At 48.2% G+C, this 26,385-nt stretch overlaps 1 protein-coding gene across 1 annotated transcript in view; it reads left to right on the top strand.

The window, feature by feature from the left end:
* The window catches only part of CLSTN1 (calsyntenin 1), a 60,193-nt gene that overhangs the window by 3,555 nt on the left and 30,253 nt on the right, over window positions 1–26,385 (top strand). The window contains exon 2 of the mRNA XM_090268239.1: window positions 24,816–24,938. Within this exon, the coding sequence (XP_090124365.1) occupies window positions 24,816–24,938 (123 nt within the window). The remainder of the gene's footprint in view (window positions 1–24,815; window positions 24,939–26,385) is intronic.

The raw sequence follows: 26,385 nt of genomic DNA, 5'->3' as shown, positions 1-26,385 counted from the left end.
TTTTCATTTACGAGAGTTGAAACAAAATAGGAAATTTCATTGTCCTGGAAATCACCCAGGGTCTATTCCTTTTTAAAATCTTAAAAAAAAATTTTGTTTGTTTATTTTTAGAGAGAGGGGAAAGGAGAAAGAGAGGGAGCGAAACATCACTGCGTGATTGCCTCTCACTCGCATCCCCAGCTGGGGACCTGATGTGCAACCTAGTCATGTGCCCTGACTGGGAATCGAACCAACTACACTTGGCTCGCAGGCCGACACCAGAGTCTATTTCTTATGTACTCTGATTAATTGAGGTTTTAGGTCATGTTCTTAAAAACAGACCTTGCTTTTCCTTTTTCTTTTTTAAAGACTTTATTTACTTATTTTTACAGAGGGGAAGAGAGGGAAGGAGAGGGAGAGAAACATTGATCGGTCGCCTCCCATAGGCGCTTTGACGGGGGACTGTGCCTGCAGACCACCCATGGTCCCTGCCCTGCAATCGAACCTGCAACCTTTCGCTTTGCAGGACAACACCCAGCCAACTGAGCCATGCAGACAGACCTTGCTTTTTCTATGGTCTTGATTTGGTAAGGGCAGAGCTACTTTGAAGAAATGTGATGTGTTTTATAAATGTAATTTAGGATATTGATTTGCTATAAATACAGAGCTTCAGAGAGATCGGTTCAGGAGTGGTGGGAATGATTTATGCAATGTTGTGTGCTTGCATGGCTCAGAAAACAACCCTCAAAGGTGACATTTTGTTACCAGTGGAGACTGAGCAGGCCGGAGATAGAAACCCTCAAACGAGGATAGTTCCCTGGCCCACACGTCAGACTGACACAGGGAGCCCGACTTTTCCCTAGGGCCACCGTCACCTAGGAATTGGAGTGTGGCGTTCCCTCGTTCCAGATTTGATTGGTCCTTTCTTCCCTGTTTTAGGAATATTTTTGTCCATTTTCTCACTTAGCTATAGGATGACATTAGGTTAAATTTTTCTCTAGATGTTGCTAAGGCTTTTTTATTTTTAAAGTTCTAGGCAAAGAGTCAGTTATTTCAAAGTAACCGAATTTAGAACATCTCAAAAATCTATGAAACACATCTGAAAACTACCTCCCTTCCATTCCAAAACCCCAGTAAGAAGTAGGTGGTAGGTGGCATAGTACAGGGAGAATCATTTTCTTTTTAACTTTTGGTCAGACATGAATATTATCTTTAAAAGAAAAAGATTTTATTTATTTTTAGAGGGAGGTGAAGGGAGGGAGAAGGAAAGGGACAGAAACATCAGTGTGCGAGAGATACATCAACCAGTTACTTCTCGTACTCCTCCAGCTGAGGGCCTGGCCTGCAACCCAGGCATGTACTGTGACTGGGAATCGAACTGGCAGCCTTTTCGGTTCACAGGAAAGTACTCAATCCACTGAGCTATACCTACCAGGGCATGAATGTTACAGTCATCTGTTTTGGACCAGTCTGATTGTCTTATTACAAGAACTTCTAGAATCTGCTACTTTTTAAACCTTCCTTGATCTGTAATTTCTTAAATTCATTGTTTAAAACAAAAGATGACTTTCTTTTCCTGCATTTACTCTTTTTAAAAATTTTTATCTTTATTTTAGAGAGAGAGAGAGAGGAAGGGGGAAAGAGAAACATTCCACCCAATGTATACAGTCATCGGTTATTTCTTGTACGAACCCTGACCCAGGGTTGAACTTCAACCTCGGTGTATCAGGACGATGCTCTAACCCTCTGAGCTACCTGGCCAGGGCTCTTTAAAAAATTTGTAAACAGCTTCATTCAAATAATTCACACACCATAAATTTACCCTTTTAAAAGCACACAATTCAGTGACTTTAGTGTGTTCACAAAATTGTGCAGCCGTCACCACTCTCTAATTTCAGAACATTGTCATTACCCCAAAAAGAAACTCTGTAGTCCTTAGCTGTCACTCCGAATCCCCTTTCCCCCCGTCCCCTGGGAACCACTAGTGTGGACATTTCATAGCGATGGAATCACACAATATGTGGCCTTTTGTGACTGGCCTCTCACTTTGCATGGCATTTTTAAGATCCATCCATGTTATAGCATGTGTCAAAACTTTATTTCTTTTTATGGCTGACTAATATTTGCTATAGATGTGTGTCCCTCCAAAATATATGTGTTGAAACCTAAGCCTCAGTGTCATCGTATTTGGAGGTGGGGCCGTGAGGAGGTGGTTAGGTCACGAGGGCAGAGCCCTCATGGATCGGAGTAGGGACCCTTATAAAACACATGTCAGTAGTCTCCCTCAGTCAGCCCTTCCGCCAAGTGAGGAAGATGGTGTCTGAGGACCAGAAAGCGGGCCCTGGCTGGTGTGGCTCAGTGGACAGAGCGCTGGCCCGCGAACCCAAAGGTCACTGGTTTGATTCCTAGGGAGGGCACATGCCTGGGTTGTGGGCCAGGTCCCCGGTTGGGGGTGTGTGAGAGACAGCCGATCAATGTGTCTCTCACACGTCCATATTTCTCTCCCTCTCTTTCTCTCTCTCTTCCATTCCCTCAAAAACTAGATAAACAAAATCTTTAAAAAAAAAACAAAAACAAAAAAAAACCCAGAAGGTGGGCTCTCACCAGGCACCAAACTTGCTGGCACCTTGCTCTTGGGTGAGAAATAAATTTCTGTTGTTTATAAGCTACTCAGCCTGTTATCTTGTTAACAGCGACCCAAACAGACTAAGGCCGGGTTCCATCGTATGAATAGGCCACATTGGGTTTTCCTTTTACTCGTCAGTTGTTGGATGTTTGAATTGTTTTCCACTCTGGCTGCTGTGAACAATGCTGTTGTGAAAACCGTGTGCAGATTCTCGTGTGGACGCATGTATTTACTTCTCTTGGGTATGTACCTAGGAGGGGAGTCGTTGGGTCTTATGGGAACTCTGTTTTACGTTCTGAGGAACCGCCAAGCCTTTCCGAAGCGGCTGCTCCGCCCTAGTATCCCCGCAGTTAATTACTCCTGGGGCCTGTTTCTAATCAGATACATATTTCACAGTTGTCAAAGGGTTTTCTTATTAGAGTTTTAAGTCGCTGATTTCTTCCCCGATCTAGGGACAAGCTGGCATTTCATCCAGCCAGCAGCCCCTTCTTTCGCCGCTGTCTCCCACATGGCTCCCACCCAGCACCTTAGCCTTGTGGCTGAAAGGAGCGTTGCAGGTTGTCACCCACACGGAAGCAGCCTGGCCTGGCAGCGGACCTGCCTCCTCGGGTCCCTGACAATTGGTCTTTCAGCCTGGGCACTTGCTAGCACACAAAGCAGCACTTTTCTTCAAAACGTTGTTCAAACCTTTGGTCTGCTTTCCTTAGGACTAAATCCTATCAGCCCTTCAGATCTTTGGTGGCATCCATTCCCGCAGCTCTTTGTTGTTACCACCTGTCACTTTAAGGAAAGCATCAGCGGTCCAGCATCTGTCCCCCCCACCACCCCAGGCCCTAATTTGGGGCTCTGCTCTGAAGAGTGCCACAGGCTGAGTGACTGGGGACGGAGCCTAGCCACACACACAGGAACTGTCTAGGTTCTGGACCAGGGTTCAGCTTTATGGAAGGGACTGACAGTCACTAGAATTCTGAAACTACAACTGGTTTAGAAAATGACATTTTAAAATTAAATTCTTGCTATGCTTATTGGCTAAAAGGTGTGCTCTGTTGAAGTATGTTATTTTGTCTGGTTCTTTTATTTTTATTTTTTAATTTACTCTGTCACCCGCCCAATCTTCGGTAATAGTATAAAACACTTAGAAGTATGTCTTTAGAGTCAAAGTGAATTTTATTACTTATTTATTTTTAGAAAGAAGGGAAGGGAGGAAGAGAAAGAGAGAAACATCAATGTGTGGTTGCCTCTTGTGTGCCCCCAACTTGGGACCTGGCCAGGAACCCAGGCATGTGCCCTGATTGGGAATCAAACCAGTGACCCTTTGGTTCACAGGCTGGTACTCCATCCACTGAGCCTCACCAGCCAGGGTTCAAAGTGAATTTTAAAACTCAGTAGAAATGATTGTTGTCTTTGTTTAATATCTACTTGAAGACATTTATTCTGGACTCTTCCTAATACTGCAAAAAAATTTTTAATGTAATACAGTACTTTCATTTTAAGGACCACCGAGAAAAAAAAATGGAATGTCATAAACTTAAATTGAAGTATGTAAAACTTTAAAGAATGATTTGTATAAGATTATCTCTCAGATTGGTCTTTAAAGAACATAATTTATTCCATCTTAAATGCAGAATCCAGTCACATAAAATTTTGCATATTTTAGATACAGTTAATGATGACTATTGATAGCACCAGCTGCTTAGTACATGGGCCCAAGAGCAGGGTCAAAGTGCAGGGCCCCTTTGTTCAAAAATTAAGAATTTTGGGGGGGGGGGGCAACAGCATTCTACCAAGCATGGGGCCCGTCACACTTGGTAAACAGCCCTGAATATTGATGGCCGTAATACTGCAGAGTATTTATAGTCAGAATGGGGGCCTGGCCCTGAGGTTTTAGCCACAGCCTGTGGTCTTTGGGGGCCCCCTTTCCGGGGAACCAGCTGATGCACAGCCCCCTGGGGGCACCTCCCGGCATTGGAAGACTTGGATGCTCGGGCGGCCTCAGGGTGGAGGCTGCAGACCCATCTCTGTCCCCCAGCACCTAACACAGGACGGGCTACCCAAGTTCACGGCAGCCCATGCAAGCTGATCACATCGGGAGGTGGAGGCTCATTGAGGAACAGGGTCGCTTTTGATTGGGAGATTAAAGCCTTTGTGTCAGGCAGGTTATGTTTACCTTTAAAGTTCCCTGATTCATGCCAGTTTCCTGTTGCTTATGGGATTGGTAACAAGGATAATAGAACTAATTAAAGTTCTTGGATAATCCCTAATCCATTTTTTTGTCCTGAGTTTCAAACATTTATCAGAAGAGCTAGTACAAAGCAAAAGCACAGGCTTGGATTTCATTTCCTCCGTGGTCCCCGTTCACTTGGGGCTCCAGTTACTGCAGGAACAGTGGGGGGACCAAAAGGTGGGCAGCGGCATCCACGGTGTGGGAGCCCCCCGTTGCTAGTGCTGCGTTAGCGGTAGGCACCTCCGTCACCCGCAGCCGGCACCGTAAGGCCCCGAATTGGCAATGCTTCTGATCTTGCTTCTGGGTTGTTTGTAAATGTCCATTAACGTCTGCCCATGGTTCCTGAATAAAGCATTTTCATTTGGCAACATTTTAAAAAGTCCATTCCTAAGTGTATGAAGTCTTCTGTTGCGTAATTAAAAGAAGCAATTAATAAGCACCTTCTAAATATTCAAAGCCTAGGGTAGAAAATGACATAAATGCTTTTTTATGTGAAATCTGGCATTGTTAAACGTTTAACGACTGGAAAAACAAATACCAATGAGATAATTTCTTAACATAGCTTTCTCTCTGATGATGACTTGTATTAATAAGCACTAACGTTAATGTTTGTTTGATGAAATGCCAGGGATTAACTCCATTTATTTCTAGAATTATTTCTTTTTTTAAAATGTTTATTTTTAGAGGGGAAAGGAGGGAGAAAGAGAGGGAGAGAGACATGGATTAGTTGCCTCTTGCATGCCCCCAACCGGGAACCTGGCTGCAGGCTCAGGCATGTGCCCTGACTGGGAATCGAACCAGAGACCTTTAGGTCTGTAGGCCAGTGTTCAGTTCACTGAGCCACACCAGCCAGGGCACGAATTATTATTTTTGAGTATTCTGGAAAGATTTGAGATCTTTTTTACTACTTTAAAAAAGTAATATGTAAAGAAACTATGTCTTCATTGAATTTTTTTCTTATTAAGTATATATGGATATGTTTTTCAGTGCTGATGGACAGAGTGAAGCCGGGGGCAATGAGGAAGCAAATATAGGCCATTAGGCCAGGTTTTGGTTGGTTAGGCCTGAAGGGAAAAGGCTAAATGGGTTTCTGTTTTATCTAGCAACTCAGCGGAGTGGTGTAGGGGAGCAGAAAGGGATTTGGGGCAAAAGTCTTGTCTTGAAATAGAGCAGTCCTGACTGACTACCTTCTCATCTTTTGGAAATCCAAGCTTAGACGGGTAAATGGAGGCAAGCTGGTGCATTGGGCATTGATAGGACCCTAACATCTGAGAAACCCATGTCTCATTCTGGTCAGATCGAGATCTTTCCTCCTGAAAATGCTCAGGCAGTTTAATTCTCCATTCTCAGACCTGACCGCCTGGGCCAAGTGAACTCACCCCCAGGTGAGATTCCGTCCCCGCCTCCGCTCAGCTGCCTGAACACAGCTTTGTCTGTTTCCTGGGACCCATTTCAGATTCCCAGGTATCCTGAAAAAGCAATTGTCTATCAAGAATTCAATTTGGAACTCAAATTGTATTTTCCCCAGGAAACATTGTTATAAATTGTTTAAGCTCCAAAAGTGGTCGTCGGAAACCTATTTAACCCGTAACAAGTGAAAAATCAGGTGGATTTGCTGTAAGCCACAGCACGCACCCCATCACGCTCTTAATAATTATATAAACCGACTACAAAGTGCTCGTTCCGACTTTGCGGTAAGTGGGCTGTGGAGTAGAAGAGTGGCTTTGAAAGATTGGGGGCGTCAGCCGTGGTCAGGCACACTTTGGCTCGCACCCGGAACGAAGAGGCAGTAGGAGAGAGAGGCTGAGAAGGGGGGAGGAGCCCGTGATTTGGCTTCTGAGTGACCCAGGCTGAGAGAGGAGGGGAATGAGGCCAGTTCCTCCTGATCTTGAACAGGAAGAAAGGAAGCAGGAGGGAGGAGACATGGGGGCCCCACGCCCCCTGGTGGCCAGGTGCGGGAACATGGGGGACCAGAGGTGGGCCTCTGTGGGCTGTGCAGCCCCCCGCACCAGGACTGCCTGCCCACAGGTCGTCCTTCCCAGAATACTTATTAACGTGCGTTATTTCAAGGAATGACTCACGGTCAGCTGTACTTAATGCTTTTCATCACGGAAAATCTCACTTAAGAATCGCTGTTTAAAACTGTTTATTGAACTTTTAAGCTTCTAGATCTGTATCCTATGTGCCCCTTTGCGTAGAGGTATTTTCCTAAAGCAAATGTAAGAAAGGTGTCTTGCACCACCTCCAAATAATTCCTGGACTTGTATGTGTCGTTTACTAAAAGTCATCCATGCTAAGTAATGGTGACGTAGTGACTTCTGATGGTCACGATAAAGGATCAACTAACTGCAGGCCTCCTCTTCAGATTGCTGTCGTGCAGGGTGACAAGTTGACCTCTAAGGAGCGTTTCCCTAAGTATGTCACAGGGACAGGCGTTACTTGGCTAAAGGGGTCTGCTGGTCACTAAGTTGAGAAATGTCTTAAAACGTGTTTCATTCATATCCGTCTATCAAGAATTCAACTTGAAACTCAAATTGTATTTTTCCCTGGAAACATTGTTATAAATTGTTTAAGCTCCAAAAGTGATTGACCCATAACAAGTGAAAATCAAGGACTCCCAGAACCTCAGCGTACTGATGCATGTTGAAGAGTCACTGGGTGAGGGTATATCAACATCTGCAATGAACTTGACCATGGACTCCGGGAGCATCTCGGGCACTGATGTTGCACGGGACACACCTCGGGAAGTACTGCCCTAGGGTCCCCTCCCTCCTTACTGCAGAAAAAGGAAAGTACATTACCTCCTTACTGTGGAAAAGGGAGAGTACATTTAGAGCAAAAAGAGTAAGTGAAGATGGTCTAAGATACTGCCTGTGAGATCATCAGTCTTAACACACTTGCATGTGTCTGGATTTTTCCCCTATGTATATAAATAAAAGTTTGTCTACATAGACAAAGTTTCAAACAAAAATAACCTATTTTATACAGGGTGTTCTCTAACGTTCTGCGGCGCACCTGAACCCAAGCTGTATCGACTCCGTCTTTCCCTTGGACCCTTCAGCTGCGAAGAGAGGGGGGGTCTGCTGCATGGGCAACAGCAGACCCTCCATATCACCCTGCCCAGGCTCTGTAGCTTCAGCGTCATCACAAGATGTCGATTCAACACGGGAGGAGACAGATACCATGTCACTCCCGAGTCGGACTGCACAGCCATTCTCGGCGGTGCAGATAGACTTTTAAGAAGCTACACCATCGTCTCTCGAGACGGACGGCTGCCGACGACGACGACGACGACGTTCTCTAACGTTCTCAATGCCATTCATTAAGCTTTTCCCTGTGTATGATGGGTATTAGCCCATTAGAGGGATGTGGTGGGTCTGCTGGGTTCCCGGGCTGTTTGGTGTCAAAAGTTCTTGAGGGCCTTGAAGACTTGTGTTCCTCTGGGCTCAGTAGAAATTAAACGGAGACCCTGTCGAAATATTTATTATTAAAATAGCAGTAATAAACCCATTAGATGGTATCAGCATACTTTAAATGAAAAGTAGCCACGTTTTCCAAAACAAAACAACAGTATAGTCAGAAGGCTGGCACTGGCTTACATTCCTGCTCAGCTCTTGGACGTGGGTTTAGGAGAAGACAATGGGGATTCTGCGTCCGATCTGTTGCTACGCTCGAGCTTAGCCAAAGGGCCGCGAGACGATCAACCTGTTGCTGTCCCTTGTTTGGTTGCAGTGGAGGAAGAAGATTTGGCCTCATACAGATCCGTAGCTGGGAAGGGGAGGCTCTGGGGCCCCCCTGACAGGGCCTTGGGGACCCCAGGCATCCTCAGACCACGTTCTGATACAACTGTTGCTGTATCACAGAGGGTTTGCTTATATATGATGGCTGAAGTAGCAAAGGAAAGCTTGCAAATGATTTCCTTAAAAAAAAAAAAAAAAAAAAAGGAAAGGAATTAGAGTTAATGGTACGGACTTATTCGGGCCCTCATTCTAGAGCTGGCTCCGCCTGTAATGTGCATCACAGCTCCGCCGCATCCGGGGAGGCGCCCTGGAGGGGGGCGCCTGTAGTACGCTGCCTGCGTGTCTGTGGGCTATTACTTTTGGTTTTCTTTTAAATTTTATTAAAGGGTACATTCTTAATGGGGAAGAAGGCATGCGTAGATGGTAAAACATAGTGGACAAAAATCAGGTTTATTTGAGTTATTCTTCGGTAGTATACACATCCTGTGTGTTTTCTGTAGCATGATGAGATCTGGGGAAAAAATCAAGCCTTTTCTTTCTCCCTTTTTTCTTTCTTTCCTTTCTTTTTCTCTCCTTCTCTTTGTTATTACCACCTTTGTTTTTTTCCCCCTCACAAGATGGCCCTTTTGAGACCTTTAAATGGCTGGTTTCGTTGTCAAAAGAGCTTTTTGTAACTTCTTCAGGAAGAGAAACCTGTACTGCTGTTTGCTTAATTTTCCTGAAAAATCATTGGGTGTTTTCTCAGAGTCTGGAGTAAATCAGCCGCCTTGTGAGCGTGGGGAATGGGGTTGGTTTGCTCGCTTGCTTTGCAGGGCTGCGGGCTGGTGAGCTGGGTCTTGGCTCGCTGCATTCCGCAACTCCAGTTTCCCCGTGTGAGGTCAGCTCGGCATAACCCCTCTCCCCTGTGAGGAGGAGGTCCTTCCTGCGCTCTTCAGATCCGGTGATTTGTCTTTTCCCCTAAAAGATCCCCGGTTACTTATATATATCATTGCACTAGAATGGTAAGTACTTTTAAACCCCTGAACTTTAAAAATCTGCTCAACAAACCAGCTTCTGATTTGTATGGCTAGAACTTTAGAAACTGGCGGGAGTTTGGGGACCAGGTAGCTCAGTCAGCCCACTTAGCAAACAGGAAAGGATTGACTTGTTACTGTTGTCAGTCTGATACTTTTTTAGCTCAGGGTGTGAAAGGGAGGAATGTCAGAGACTGGCCAGCGTCTTTAACCCTGTGACTTTCAGTAATAAACACTATTCAGAAACCGCGGCTTCGGTGTCCTGTTACAGACCTTTCACCTGCAGATTATAAAATCAGAGAGGAGTTTTAAAAGTTCTGGAGAAAGTATACATTGTATTAACAAAATGACATTCTTTGTAATCTTGTAGCACTTTTTATGGGACTGTCTCAGAAATTTGCACACGGTTCAAGTCCCGGTTTCAGACCCGACCAGAGCTTTAGAAACAGCCAGTGCCGTGGGGGGACGGTCCTCTCTGCAGGGAGCCGGGAGCCCAGTGAGCGTTCCTCTGCGGGATGCGTCCCATCCAGCCACCCTTCTGTCCTGCAGGGCAGCCTTCCGTGTCCCAGCACGGCCGCTGCGTCCCCGCAGACTAGAGGCTGGCACCGTGGGAGCGGGTAGCATGGTTGAGAACGTGGACTCCGGAGCCGAACTGTTGGGGTCCAGACCCCAGCTCTGCTGTTCACTCGCCGCGTGCTGCTGAACGGGCCACTGACTCTGTGCCTCAGTCTCTCCATCTGTAAGAGGAGGGTAGTAGCCGTCTCACAGGGCGGGGAGGAGGAGCAGACCGATTTTGTAAGTGCCTAGAACACTGTAGGAAACATTATGTGTGCGCTTTTTTATGAACTCAATTCCATATAGCTCCCCGGCCTCCTTTTTAAATGGGAGGTAAAGTTCACATTGCAGAAATGAACATAGCTTTTTAAAAAATGTAATCAACTTTATTTTTTAGAGCAGTTTTAGGGTCATAGCAAAATTGAGTGGGAAGTGCAGAGGTCCCGTGTGCCCCGGTCCCCACACATGCGCATCCTTCCCCCGTGGTTGACGTCCTGCACCTCGGTGGTGTGTGCGTGACGGCTGGGGACCTGCGTCCACGGCATCCTCGCCCAGAGTCCGCAGTTCACACCTGCGCTCACTCCTGGTGGCGGGCATTTTCTGGGTGTGGACAGTTGTGTGACGTGTACCCGCCATCGTGGTATCCTCCGGAGCGCTTCCACCGCCCCGGGACTCCTCTGTGTGGTGTCTGTCCCCCTCTGCTTCCCCCGACCCCTGGTGGCCACTGATCCTTTTACTGCTCCCATAGTTTGCTTTATCCGGAGCGTCACATCGTTAGAATCTCAGAGCACGCAGCTTTTCAGACCGGCCTTTTGCGCTCAGCCGTGTACATTCAGGTCCCCTCCGTGTCTCTTCATGGCTTGATAGCTCATGTCTTTTTATCGCTGAATAATGTTCCAGTGTCTGGGTTATCTGTTCACCTGCTGAAGGACGTCGTGGTTTCTGTCAGGCTTTGGCAGAAGGAGTGAAGCTGCTATAAACATCCACGTGCAGGATTTTGTGTGGACCTAAGTTTCCCACTCATTTGGGTAAATACCAAGGAGCGGGTTCGCTGGATCATGTGATAAGAGTCTGTTTAGTTTTGTAAGAAACTGTTAAACTGTGTTCCAAAGTGGCTGCGCTGGGTTGTGTTCCCCAAGTGAGAGTCGTTGCCCCCCATCCTCATCGGCCCGTGGTGCTGTCGGTGGTTTGGATTTTGGCCGTTCTGCCAGGGGCATAGTGATGGTGTTCTAATTTGCATTTCCCCGATGATGTGTGATGTTGAACATTCTTCCATCTGTACTTGTCTATCTTCTTTTTTCTTTTTCTTTTCTCTTTTTAAATTCTCGCCTGCGGACCTGCAGGAGAGAGGGGAAGGGAGGGGCAGAGAAAAGGAGAGAAACGTGGATGTGAGAGAGCAACATGGATTGGTCACCTTTTTGTAGGTGCCCTGATGGGGGACCGAACCTGCAACCCACGCCCGCGTCCTGACCAGGAAAAGAACTTGAAACCCTTTGGTTTGCGGGACGACGCCCAGCCAGCGGAGCCACACCAGCCAGGGCTGTGGATCTTCTTTGATGAGGTGTCTGGTTGTTTTCTTATCACTGAGTTCTTTGTACACTTCGGATGACAGCCCTTTAACAGAAGTGCCTTTTGCAAATATTTTCTCCCAGTGTATGGTTATCTTCTTATTCCTTTCGTAGAGCAGAAGTTTTTAACTTTAATAAGTTCAGCTTATCACTTATTTCTTGCATGGAGTGTGTGCCTTTAGTGTTGTGTATAAAAAGTCGTCACCATTCCTGTGGTCATCTTAGGTTTTATCCTATTTCATCTTCCAGGAGTCTTACAGTTTTGCCTTTTATATCTAGGTCTGGACCTGTTTGGAGTTAGTTTTTGTGAGCGGGGCAAGGTCTGTGTCTAGATTCATTTTTTTTTTTTTTTTTTTAATGTAGCTGTGCAGTGTTCCTGCTCCATTTGTTGAAAAGACTTTGTTCCATTGTGTTGCCTTGGCTCCTTTGTCAGAGGTCGGTTGGCGGCACCTTTGTGGGTCTATTCCTGGGCCCTGTGTCCCGTCCCATCGATCTGTGTCACCACTGCCTCACTGTCTTGATTGCTGAGCCTTTATGTAAGTGCTGTTCTTGCCCTTCCCTACTGAGTTGGCTCTGCTGGGTCTTTGGCCTCTTACCCCCCTGCCTGCCGGCCTGGAGTCTTCTCCTCATGTGCTCCTGGTTCGGAGAGCACCTTTCAGGTGGGCGGAGGGTTCAACAGAGTCGGGGGGCAGGAGCAGAGCCATCCTGGGGCTACCCCCGCCCCTGCTCTAAGTGTCTGGCCGCCTCGTCGGACCGAGGTCATGCACCCTGACCCCCCAAGGCCTCCCGCCACGTTGGGGTGGAATCGTGCTTCTCCTCCCCTGCCCCGTGCCATGTTCTAGGGCAGGTCTTCCATTCGTCGTCCGTGCACTTCATCGTGCTGCGCAGGACCGCCACCGCGTGCTGCCGGGGGATTGGGTCCTGGCTCCCATCCATCTGCTCGTGGCCTCCTCAGTTTGGATGTAAAGGTCGCAGAAAGCCGTCCACATCTGAGCCTCCACAGGTTTCAGGGTTCCTTACTCAGTGACCTTTCTGGGTGGTCGTTAGCCGATTTCAGTCCACCTGACTTTTTTCATCTGGTCTTGGTTCCCCGTCCTGTTCTTGGTCACGGGAAAGAGGCGTTGCCACAGCTCAGGCACTGTTTCCAGTTTCACACGAGCTGTGCTAAGTGTGTTTCCTCGTTACCCTCTGGAAAGAAAATGTTCACATGCCTTGTTTTTGTGCAAATGTCAGCAGCTCTCTGTGATTTCTTTTCCTTCTCTAAAGGCACCAAAACTGGTCTAGAATTTTGTCCATGGTCAGTGTCAAAATAACTGAAGGGTAGTTTAAAGCATCCTTCTCCTCTCCCTCCGTTTAGAACCAGTTATTTGATGCTCAGCACAGTCCTTAAGGATCAGCCACAGTGCAGGCTGGCAACCCTGCCTGGATGTTTTCTCAGTGTCCTGGGGTGCGGAGCACCCAGAATAGCTGAGGGAAGTGTGTGCTTCTCTCCTGCCTTCCTGTCCTCCCAGCCCTGGACTTCCGTTCCCTCGTCGTCACATTAATTCTTCTCTTTCTGATATAAACATGCTTCCTGAGAGACGCCTTGGCAAAGTAAGAGTGAGCTGTGTCATTTTCTGTGTCTTTTATTAAAAACGTTGCAATGCGTTTTACCAGTAATGTAGGAATTATGTAAAAGCATTTGCCTTGCTGTCATTTATATTGTTAAGAATGCAGGTAATAGACAAAAACCAGGAGCCAGGACAGAACCGTGATTTTTCTGACTAGCTGCAGCGGATTTACTAAACACCGCCAGTCAGCGAGCACGTGGCGGGGCTTTGGGTAACAGCTGCTGGGACCTTTGCAGCGACTATCAGGAGGTCTTGAATGCTGTGTGGCCTTTTCTGCACTATAGATGATAAAGTTTCCCATTGTAGGTGAAGGTCAGGAGACTAAAAACACACACAGAACTTGGAAATCACCACTGGACTATTGGGTTACAGTTCAGGACAGCGCCCTGTCCTGTTTGAACTCGGGACAAATGTGATGATGATAAAGAAGGAAGCAAAGGGCAAACCTGTTCTGTATGTGCTGATAACATTGCCAAATAGGACATTTCAGGAAACTGTGGCATGTCCGTTTTTGCATAACTGGGTTTCTGATTAACTTGCATTGTGAGAGTTAATTGATAAATGGATGCATACAAGTCAACAAATCGACGTGTTCTATTGTGGTTTAAATCTGTAAAAAAACTGCATAAAAACACGTGTACTCTGAGTAATTTCCATGCGTTCAAGATACGAACTGAGAGCCATTAAAGGCCTCTGTTCCAAAAATACTTCTACCCTCCGCCAGCTTGCAGGGCACTTGGTTTTGCCCTCTTTATTTTCTGCGTCTGCATGAAGTCATTGAAGCGCTTTGCGAACTGAAAGTGTGGGTCCCTTACGTCGCTATCCTTCTCCAGCATTCAACTCTAATTCCGGCCAATCTCGGCGGGATGGTGAGGAACTGGAAAGTGGGAGCGGGCGGGTTTGATTGGGTGCCCGCAAACAGGCCTGGAAAACCTGGAAGCGTGTGTTGGCGGGCGGGCCGCTGTCTTCTCCAGGTGAAACTCCAGGAACCTGGTGGCAGCGTGTACAGAGAGGCAGCCGAGTGACGCTGAAGATGAGGTTCGCAGCTTTGCATCGCTTGGCCGGGGAGCGGTTCTAGCCATCGCCTTGCAGAGCATGAATAGACAGGCGGGAGGTGATTTCGCTTAAGGGGTCCCTTGTGCTAAAACAAAAACAAGGAGCTGGAGGCCACAGCCGTACCAGTTTTGAGTCAGGCTCCTAGGCGAGGGAGACGGAAGACAGGCCCCCACTCGGCCAAAGCACCTCTGTAGGGCCGGGTGGAGGGGTGCCCAGAAGGGGCTGAAGAGAGTGGACGTGGAGATCGCCCTGTTTCTCTTACAAGAGGACTCTCCTCTGTTCAGGAGCCTTCTGTGACGCGTTTGCTCTTTGTTGGTGAGTGCGTCAGATCTAAAGAATGTTCTGTTCCCACCTGCCCAGCCCAGGCTGGTCAGACTGACTCAGGCTGTAGGGTGTGCGAGGGAACATGTCTAGAATATTCTGCCCTGCATCCCAGGAACAGCCCCCTGCGGGGGTTGGTGGGTGGGGCACGCTGTTGGCCCTCTGTGGTGTGGTCATCCCTCATCTGCTGGGACACCAGCTTTAACAGTTTTAACAAGGGACATATCTCGTATCCTACCTCTCCTTACACAGAGACAAACATCTGAATGAGGAAGACACATTCTCCACCTCCATCCCTTTCTCCCAGCCCCGCTTTTACTCCTAAAACTGAGTTCTAAAATGCGCCTTCTCAGTATTCATGCATGAACAGCTGCCAGCGGCGGGCACAGAGCCGGGGAAACGCACATGGACGCTTGGACCTAAGTCAGTGCCCGTCCATGTGGGTCAGGGAAGACCCCCCCAGGCCCCCCGGATGTTGACCTGCAAACACCACCATCCTTCTGCGTCACCTCTGGGGTGTTGTGGGATTCAGACCAAGTGCCTCCTGTTCCCAGGGATACTGTCGCCAAGGGCTCCGGTCCCAGGGCCCCGGTCTGTGTCCCTGGCGAGGGACCGAGGCCGGCTGCAGGATATTCATTACTGGGCCTCAGAGAAACCCGTGAGCCTGGGAGCACTTCCATCTGGACCCCTCCCAACGTTATAGCCGAATCCTCAGGGAGACCCCTTATTCCCTGAGGGTTTAAGGACTGTCTTCCCCAGGCACCTGGCCTGTCATCTTTGGAACTTCTAGAAGAGTCGTGGAAGAGCTTTTGCCACTGGAAGTCTTGTAGCTGGACCCAAGGCTCCCTCCCATGTTAGTGGCTGCCACGTCGTATCTGTGACGTTAAAGAGAGGCTCTCAGTGGATACGTGAGATTCACGAAGCTCAGGAGCGGAAGTAACACAGGAACGCAGAAGCTGTTAGACTTGCGGGTTATGTTTCGCGTTGGTGCTTGGCCCGTTAATTTTACGGGTGGCCCTTAATATTGAGTCAGACAACTGGATTGGAAAAGGGACTGGCTGCCACCCTCCCCGCGAGCGCAGTGTCGTCCTTCACTCATTTGCTTAGTAGCAACGCTTATGCGTGTGACAGTACGTTGCTTCGAAAATTAAATAGTCACTTTCTGTAACCGAGATCCTGGGTAACTGAAGGGTAGCCTCTTCAGATGTGAACATGTAAGGAAACATTTGTTGGAGACTTCTTTAAAAATTTCACACTTTTCCTGACCACCGTGAGTAAAATAAGCTAACCACCCTTGATGGCTTAGGATCGGGCGTTAGACTAGACCTTCCCTCCGTAGGACACACCTGGGACTTGTTTACAGAAGGGACCCCTGATATCGGCTGTGGATCCTTCCACCCTCCCACCCAGCCAGCCTTCCTCCTGTCTAGGCGGTTTCCTCCGTTCTTTCTCCCAGCAGTGAAGTAACAGTGTGTAACGGTGTACCTCCTGCACAGCGTCACCCAGCTGCCCGTCTGTCGGATCAACCATGGGAACAAGACAAGACGCAGCCCTCTTGGGAGTCACTTTATTTTTATCCTTGGCAACAGCGCCGTGTTTCTGCCTTTCTCACTTGAACTCACCTCTCCACAGTACTGTCCTCTGTCATCGCAGCGTCACATCCTCCTCTTTGTTACTCAGAACCTTTCTGTGTCACCAGCCTTCACGTCCTCAAACAATGCAACAAGAAGGTCGCGCCTTCTTTGGGTTTCCTCGCTGGTCTGCTTCCCAGGGCAGCGCATGGGGAAGTCTCCTCCACGAACTGTTAAGATGTTGCTGCCAAACGCCATGAAATACAGGTACATTTTGAGAACCGCAGCATAAGAGAAACCTAGTTTTGCAACTTGATTTCCGGTGCCATTAGGGTGGTAGACGAAGAAGCCAGATTTCCGAGGATCAGCTAATAGGCCACTATTTGAAATAGTGCGTCTTACCCGGACCAGGTTCCGCAGGTGTCTGAAGTCCCTAAGACTGCATGCCCAGTGTTTTGTGTTTTTACATTTCTTCCTTTTGAGGGGATTCATGAAAAGGTAATGAACTTTGCTTTAGGAGGTCCCGCCACTTTGTTAACAGACCTCTAGTGACTTTCTTTAGGTTTTGGGGTGCTATATTTAAGCCAGATTTCATATCAGAAACATTAATTTCCCCCTTTTTATTCCTAGTTTTTAAAAGCACATTTGAGATCATCGTATCCTGATTTCCGAAAAATCACACTGCGGCTCTTGCTGTCTCGGCTGGTCATGCCCCTAAACCTTCTAGGTCGGCCTTAATGTAAGCAAAATCAGTACACGCAGTGCCTCGAAGGTGGTCAGGGCTCCTACATATGTATTGTATTTGATGTTGAGTGTACAAAACTGAATATATTCAAGCCAGTCCAATTTTCAGGTAAAAAAATTGAAATGTAGTAAGAAAAAAAGTTTTAAATGACAATCTCAATAAAGCTGTTAAATAAAGAATCAGCAGTAAAATACTCCCAGGTCAGATCCTACAATATATAAAAAAGAAATTGTACACTGTGACCAAATGGGATTTATTCGATGTGCACGAGGCTGTTTCAACTTTCCAAAGTCAATAATCCACCAAATGAAAGTTTAAAAAAGTCACACGATCGTATCGATTAACGCAGAAATAGCATTTGACAAAATCTAACACCCATCATGATAAAAGCCTGCAGCAAGTTAGGGAGAGAGGGGAACTTTCTCATCTTGATAAAGAACATCTATGAAAAGCCCATCTAACAGACGTACTTAATGTGGGAGCCACTAAAGCATTATTCTTTAAGGACAGTGAATGGTTTTAAGTTTCTCTTTCATAACAGTAGAACTCAGGATGAAATATCACACCCACGGAGATGTACTCAGTTAAATTATTTGAGATACCAAAATAATCGGGTAAGTGTGAATCCTGATTGGATAGTTGATGATATTAAATAATGGTGAATTTTTTAGGTGATAATGCCATTATGCTTAGTTTTAAAGAGAGTCTTGATCTTTTAGGGTTGGATGTTGAAGTACTGCGGGGGCGACATGATACGATATCTGGAATTTGTTTCAAATGGTCGGAACCGGTGGCAGGAGTAGGACTAAGTCAGACAAGATTGGTCCTGTGTGGGCAGTGGCTGAGTCCTGGGTACATGGGGCTTGTTACTCTATTGTTTCTATTTTTATATTTTTACACAGACAAAAAGATAAAATTACTGGAAATAAAACTTGTCGGGTCACACCCGTTGAGTGGCTACTATAAAAACCCGGAAAGTCACATGCTGGGAGGATGTGGAGAAATTGGAACGTGTGTTCTGTTGGTGGGAGTGGAAAGTGGAGCCCTCACTGTGGAAAGGAAGCAGATCGGCGGTTCCTCAGAGAACTGAACATAGGATTACTGAAGGGCCCAGCAGTCCCGCTTCTGGGTGTGAGCCCAAAAGAGGAGAAAACAGCCGCCAACAGATATTCGCACACCCACGTTCATGGCAACATTATTCACGATGGCCAGAAGCAGGCAGCCACCCAAGTGCCCTTGAGGGGTGAATGGATAAACAGGATGTGGTACACACAGCGACAGAGTATCGTTCAGCTGTAAAAAGGGGACCCCTGAGTGGGCCTTAAGGACTTTCTGCTGAGTGAAGCAAGCCGGTCACAAAGGACCGATACCCACTTACCATCTGTGGCTGATTAAAAGTTTCCTTTATTGTTAAAAAAAAAAAAAAAAAAGGCCAGGTGTCTTTGTTTGCTTTTTCTTTTATACTTAACAGCATCGCTGTGTAATACCGCCTTCCTCTCCTGCTGAATGAGAGGGAGGGCGCTGGGCCTGTCCAGGCTCTGAGCCCCGAGGGCTTTCCGTGGTTGGCAGGTCGAGTTTAGGAAGGAGAAAGTGGTGGGAAGTCACCCCGGGATGCCTCCTGAGTCTCCCCAGCCCTAGTCACTCTGCGCTCGTGGTTTTGCTGAAGTGCGGCCCTTGCTTCAGACGAGTTTATCAGCACCGATTTGTTGAGCTTCTGTGTGGCAGGCGCAGAGTGGGCTCTTCACGCGTGTTATTTATAATCCTCCAAAAAACAAGGATGTGGACGGGAGTCCCATCGGTGGTTGAGGAAGCTGCCCCTCTTTAGAGTGAGTCGGAAGCAGCTTATTTATTAACTAAATTCCTGCCTTGTCCGTCAGGTTGCGCTGCGGAACACATAACAGCTCCTTGCTGTCTAGAAAATTGAGGGAGCTCACTGGGGGGGCGGGAGGGGGATGTGCACCCTGAATTACAGCTCAAGCCCCCTCCAGCGGCACCTCCTTGCCCACACGTTTATCCTCGTCTGGCTAGTCCCAGGAGGAGCCCTAACCTTTCTACCTTTGTACCTTCTTTGTATTTTTATTCTGTTTAAAAAATGCTCCTTCGGAAGGATATTATTCCTTTTAAGGCTGCCCTTGGGTGGTCTCCATGTGTGCTTCCGACGGTCCCCAGAGTTGACCTCAGATATTTCCTGCTTTCTCTTCCAGGAACATTCTAGAATTGCACTTGCCCACCTGGGGAGTTTGGGTGGGCCCAGGCGACTCGTTCTGGCCCACGAGTTAGGAGCTGAGGTGAGCTGTGCGTGTCCCTTCAGGTCCAGGTCCCACTGGGAGAGAGTCCAGAGCGCTCGATTGCTCCCTCCCTCCCACAGGCAAGGGGCCCAGACCACAGGGCTGCGTGCTCCCTGTTCCCAGCGCGGCTTTGTCCCATCCCTCTTTTCACCACGCTTCATGTCGCGGCCACATCATTTTAGGACGTGGGTGATGGCTGATACCTTCATGTTCTCTGACAGACGGCGACCTGCTTCCCCAAGAGACCAGCGCCTTGCCTCGTTCTCAGGAAAGACGGTGGAGTCTTTCGGTTTCTGAACTTGAACTGAAAGTCCATGGCAGGGTGAAGCCGGAAGGACCTTTGACGTTAAGCTGGTTTCAGGGATCAGCGATGGGCTAGTCTAAATACCAACTTGTGACTGGGGACAGTGCCTCAGGGAGTCCCAAGAGTGAATGAATACCTTTTTATATTTTTATTTTGGAGCTCTATGAATAATTTACTCACTTTAGATTTTTTTTTTTTGAGAAATAAAGCAGCCGCTGGGGATTTTATATGTGTTTGGTTTAGGACACTTCCCTGTGCCTGTGACCTTTAACGAGGCATCTGCTAACACGGATTACGTCGGGAGCTGGATTTTTAAATTGAGGGCTGGGCATTTGCGCGTCCACGCGAGGGCGCTGGTCGCCACCTAGTGGCGGTGTTTCTTAATTGCAGATTCCTTCGAGGGACGCGGGGTAACGGTTGAATCTGCAAACAAAAACTCATGTTACCGTGATCTGAGATTTACCAGTGACATGCCTACAGTCTCGTAAAACATGTAGCTGCCATTACTTACTATGATGTTGTTATTGGGCCCATCCTACCAACGTAGATGTTCTGGGATGCGAAGGGTCCCACACCAAGTCTGTGTGGGGAAAGAGTGGATTTCTCTCTGTGAACAAGTGCCTCCAGCGGGAGCGCGGGCGCTGCGTTGGGGTCGGGGCACACCTGGCACCACGCTGCTGGGGCCCTGTGACCCGTGTGACCTGGACAGGGGGCCAGGCCTTCTTGTGCCCACAGAGTTGGGATGTTCTAGGGAGGTCTAAGTTCTTATATTTAAAGTTAACCCTGAGGTTGACCGTGGTGTTCTTTTCCCTTCGATTTTTGCGTTCGTGGCAATTTCATAACCACAGAAACTAGCCGTGTCATGGCCTGGCGTCCTAGGCATGCCCATCTGCAGGAGGTCTGATCGCCAGCAGTCCCCGGTTTTAATTAAGGCTATGCCACTCCACATTAGTTGGCCTTTTTATGATCTAGAATGCGAAGAAATGAACCGGAGAGACTTTCAGCATGGGCGACCTGTTCCTGGACTCGCGGCTTTATTTGTGGGTCCTTTTTGGATGATTACAGAAAACATCAGTCACTTGTTTCCATAAATATTTTATAATGCCAATTGAGTGTGATGAAATATTAAAAATATCATTTATTAAATATTTAAAAGTTCAGTCTTTGGAACTGGTCAGGTCTCTTCATTCTACTGCCAGCCTAAAAGAGCAATTCAGGAAATTTGAATTGTATGATTAGAATACTGGGGGGCGGGGGAAGTACTGGGAATATCGCTAGAAGATTATTTTTTGCCTTGAACCATTTGTCATTTTCAGCTAAAGGCCTTTGCATTAGGGTAGCAGAAATACACACACTACTACCTTTTTATATTTTTTGCTGTCTTAGGTTTTCTGCAGTTTGCCTGGTATTTTTACCTTCCTGCTGGGACTGACGTATTGGAATCATCTTCAGTTTTATTTGCTGTGCTTATGATTCTATTAATAAAACCTTAACTATGAAAACAAATTGGAATTGATTATTGCTCTTAATGGTACATTATTAGCAGTAAATTGAATTCATAGCTTCTGTGTTTTGAAAAGAGATTTGTGATGAACAGTGGAGGCTTTGGAGCTTTCTTTCCAATGGCCTGTTTATCTGCATCACAGATAAAGCTCCAGCCCCGGCAGTGCTCCAGCCTGCGTCATTGCACGTGGTGTAGCGAGCTGTCGGGAGCAGGTGGGGAGGGTCAGCCGTTAGGAGGAGCGTTCAGCCTGCTGTTCTCTTCTGTGATCAGTGGACCTCCCAGACCGAAGGCTGCAGCAACCTTGGGGCCCACGCACAGCTCTGCACCAGGCTTTCTGAAGAGAAGGGCAGGCGTTCCTAACCTTCTGAATTCTCTTCTTTTCTGGGTGTCTTGCCCCAGGAGCAGCTCTTGTGCAGGGAGAAGATGTCTTCCAAAGGCACTTTAAATCCTTGCCTTTCTGGTCTGCGTTTGGTGTCCTAATGGGTCCCTCAGTGGACCGAGCACAGACCCCCCAGGGCCTGCTGCATGGGGGCCTCCAGGCTCTCGTCTCCTTTGCTTGGGACATCTACCTACCAGAAACAAAAAAGAACACCTTCCCGGTGTTTAAAATACCAAATCATACCTGCTTCTCAGTTCTTAGCACCAAAACTGTCTTCTCTATGAGAGAATTTACAAACCAGGACACTGATTTTATTTGTACTACATGTGAGATTTCTTATACAGCGGTCCCTCTTTATATTGCGGTTCACTTATCGCAGCCTCACTGTATCGTGGGATTTTTAAAAAGATATTTATTTATCGCGGATTTTTTGCTATATCGTGGGATTTTGTAGTACTGTATACACATGTTAAAGTTACATAGGTTTAAGAGTGTAGAATATGTTTAAGGACATAAGCAGTGTTTATAAAAGTGTGGAAAAGGTTAATAAGGGAGTGGGAAAGGTTAAGGGACTGGGAACGGTTTATAAGTGTGTGGGAAGGGTTTATAGAGCCTTAAAATATATATAAACACTAAAATAAATGTAAGGTTCCTACTTCGCGGATTTTCACCTATTGTGGGGGGCGGGGTGTCTAGAACATAATACTTGGGGTAAGTAAGGGAATACTGTATACTCATCCATTGGCCAGATTGTTCCTGAGCAATGAGACAGTAATTGTCTCTCTGGCTGGAGGAGGAGAAGGTAATGACACAGTAGCACCTTGTGGCATTTCCTGTGTCAGGCACTGTCCCCAGCCTGTCCCGTGTGATGGGTTTGCTCACACAGCCACCGGTGAGGCGGACACTGCTCCTGACTTCAGTGTACAGATAAGGAAACCGAGGCCCAGGGCCTGAGCCCGGTGACCCGCCCCTAAGTCCCAGGCGGGCTCCGCTGCCCGGTCCGTGCCGTGGCGGCGAGAACCGGAGGAAGAAATGGGAGCCAGAGCAGCAGGCGCTGTCCTGGCTGGATGAGGGGACGTTTGAACGGAGACCGATGGCAAGGTGATGAGTCCCTGAGACCCTGGCAGGGGCCTCGAGAGGTGAAAGCTATTTTAATAATGTTGGACACTGACTTGCCTTTCCCCTCATTCTCACGCGCACTTGGTGGGGTTTTCTAGGGGCGGCGTCGGACCGTGGGAGCAGAGGTGAGAGCCAGCCGGCTTCTGTTAAGCCCGACAGTGAGGAGTCCCAGGACGCAAAACAGCGCCACTCTCAGTAAACTTAGTTCTTTGAAAAACGTAGTTTTCGTAAAAATATTATTTACGTTAACTTATCATGGGTCTGGTGTTTAGAAATGAACTAATAAGTATGAAAATTTATTTTGGTTCTCATTTCCCATCAGTAAATACTGATAGGTAGGTAGGCAGGTCGATCGGTCCCGCATACACAGCTGCTGCGTCCTCGGGAACTTGTGGTGTGAACGGTGTGGGTGCACAGATGTGAGGACCCTGGAGACCCGCCCAGCTCTGTGTGAGGAATGCGTGCAGGAGGGGGAGAACGGGCTTGGTCGCCTGACCCTTGTCAGGAATAGTCCGGGTGAGCAGCAGAGGCGAGAGAGGGCTGCGTCTGGATTCTGTGCGTGCGAAGTTTCAGAGGCGGTGAAATGTGTGTACGTTTCCCATCGTAACCAGTTTATTTTATTTTATTTTTTTAAATTTATTTATTTATTTATCTATTTATTTTTAGAGAGAGGGGAAAGGAGAAAGAGAGGGAGAGAAACATCACTGTGTGGTTGCCGCTCACTCACGCCCCCGACTGGGGACCTGACGTGCAATGGAGTCACGGGCCCTGACTGGGAATCGAACCGGCGTACCCAGTTGAAGTGCACAGCTCAGTAATGTTACGTATATTCGCTCCTGTCACTGTGCCACGCCGTCCGCAGAGCCCTTCTCTTGCAGAACTGAGACTCTGTCCCCATGAAGCTAGGCCTGCGGGTCTGGGCAGACCTTGAAAGTGAAGGCCACGGGTTTGCTGGGGGTTCCACGCGGCGTGCGTGGACGTCCGAGGGATGCGCCCTTCACCTGAGAGCGGGCAGCTTGTTCCCCCTCCAGACGCCTGCCTTCCCCTGCCCACGGGTGTGCTGCCCCTCCCGCGTGGGGTCGGAGTAAATGCGGGTGACGTTCTCCTGTCATTCTGTAATGGCCATCACAGCAGCCGGGAAGGTGAAGGCGAGTCCCGTCACGGTGACGTTACGTTAGCGATACGTAAACATTCACAGTTAGTTTCAGATGCTTCTGGATTGATGCGCAGTCACGGCAGAGCCTGGGCCGCTCATGCAACAAAGAGGCATGACCTACGTGGAAATAAAGTCCCCGTGTGGCCTTCCGGCCAGGTCAGCTAAACTGAGTTCTACGGTCCATGCGCGTCCTGAGGTGTACCATGAGCCGGTAGCACTCTAGGTGACTGTGACAGGGAGCCCAGAATGGGCTGGGGGAGCTGGGTGCCAGGGCTGGACGTGGTGGCTCTGATGGAGACGGAGCGAGGCCCGGGCAGAACAGGAGGGGCCGGAACCAGAAACTGCGTGTCCCCGGCAAGCCCCTGCCACAGCAGCCCCGTTCTTGACTTAGGAACAAAAGTAGCAGTTACAGGTGCTCAGTCCGGAAGGAACGCAGTCACTTCTCCAGTTACGGCCCCAGCGCCCTGCGGAGGGCGGGGGCCTGGCGTGCAGACTAGGACATGGAGTTTGAGGGGTCAGTCACAAGCTCGAGGCCATGCACCGAATAAAGAGGGAGCAGGGCTGGAATCTGACCCCGAGTCAGCCTGACTCCACATCAGGTATCTTAGGGAATTTGCATTGTGTTGTTTTATGTTAATACCTTGTGTTTGTAGTTTTATATTGATAAATCTTGTCAGTTTTGCATCTTTGTTTTACATTTTTGTTTGCAGTGCTAATTTAAATAAGTGTTATTGTACTGTCATAGAGAAATAACATTTTTCTTCGTAACTTTCCTGGGATAGGCTGAAACAGCTGGTGTGTTTCTGTTGGCCATCAGACCTTTTTCCTTTAATTTCTGGAGCGGAATCTGGTTCCTTCCTGGACTCGGGTAGCTTCTCCATTAGTTCCTCTGGAATTTAGAGTTTGGGTCTTGATATCAAACTCTGCAACAGAAAAATACACGTGTGGCCTTCCAGACCAATGACAGTTGTATTGTTTTAGCAGATGTACGTCTTCAAAAGCAGTTGCGTTTAAAATAAGCATTCTCATCTGCGGTGTTTCCTTTCCTACAACCCAGCTAACAAGCACAAGCCGTGGCTGGAGCCCACGTACCACGGCTTAGTGACGGAGGACGACAACGTGGTGCTCCTCGACCCCCCGCTGATCGCCCTGGACAAGGACGCCCCGCTGCGGTTCGCAGGTACGCGCGGGCTTTCCGCTCGATCCTGGGGCCCTGGAACCGGGCGGGAAGCATCAGGGTCGTTTCTCACGTGTCTCAATGCTAAGGGCGGTTTGGGGCTCCCGGATGCCATACTTTTTCCTCTTAATTTTAATCGTTGGGGCCCCCTGACCAAAGGCCTGTACTCGTGGTTGAAAAGCAAGATACTCCGTTGCATCATCAGAGTCCTTGTCTTGGTGTTGTCAGACAGCTACCACCTAGGCCAGTGCGTTGCAAATATTATCGTGCCCACGTGGCAACCGAGGGTTGCGTTGAAGTGCAGATGTGGATGCAGAGGGTCTGTGGCGGGGGGCGGGGGGGGGGGCTGAGATCCTGCTCTTCTAACCGGCAGGTGCTGCTGGTCCGTGAGGCCAGGGGCTGGGGGTATCACTGCTCCAGGTCTTCCTTGCGCTGCCTTGGTTTCAGTTTCCTGCCAAGGGTTTATTTGAAACCGTCAAGCAGTCTTGATAGAGAAATCCTTTGGCTTAGGTTTTTCCTTCCAATACACTTTCAAAGTGGACGCGTTTCACAGGGTTGTAACCTGGTGCTAGCGACAAGTCTGGGACCACTTGGGAATGTGCTGCTTTGCACATCGGAGTGGTTCCTGCTTTAGTTGCGTCCATAGTGACTTCTCGGACGGGCAGGGGAAAGTGCCGCTCTCAGAGCCACAGGCGACATCGAGAAGCTGGTTTTTTAAAAGATTTATTTATTTATTTATTTATTTTGAGGGGAGGGAGTGTGAGGGAGAGACCCATCAGTATGACAGAGGAACATTGATTGGTTGCCTCTCGCACACGCCCTGACTGAGGACCAACGCTGCACCCCGGGCCTGTGCCCTGACTGACCGGGAATCGAACCCATGACCTTTCGCTCTGCAGGATGACGCTTACTAACCCACTGAGCCACGCCGGGCAGGGTGTGAAGTTGATTTTTAAAGAGTCGTCGTTACGTGATATTTTTCCAGGACAAAATTTCTCATGTTAGTATGTGCTGTTTGCTGAGGGACCAATAAGAAAAATTCAATTAACTCGTGTAGATCAGAGGGAACGTTCATTTTACTGCGTGTAAATGGAGGGACATCAATGTGTTTCTGAAGAGCAACAAATGTGTTCTTCGTTCTCTTCAAGTGCCACGTCCCGTTTTCACAGAAGTGACCAGAGAGCCGACCTGCGCTCGTTGGGGCCGTGGGGTGGCCTGCTGTGCTCACTGGATTTTGGAGAGAGGTCCGACCGCGCACACACACTCAGCATTTGTCTCGGAGCTGAGGGATTTTCTGGTCTGTGTCCTCCTTCCTCCAAACTGGAGGTCATGTTGAGCATTGCATAGCGGGGTCCTCCGGAACGAACTAGATTTCTGAGTGTGTGCGCGTGCATACACACATCCCCCCATGGGCCGTGTTTACTTCTTACATACGCCCCTCTTATGGGAG

Source organism: Furipterus horrens, unplaced genomic scaffold (assembly GCF_987537825.1).
Source record: "Furipterus horrens unplaced genomic scaffold, mFurHor1.1.pri manual_scaffold_3, whole genome shotgun sequence".
In the NCBI taxonomy this organism is placed as follows: Eukaryota; Metazoa; Chordata; class Mammalia; order Chiroptera; family Furipteridae; genus Furipterus; species Furipterus horrens.
Note: the sequence above shows the minus strand (reverse complement) of the source record. Positions and strands in the feature narration are given on the sequence as shown.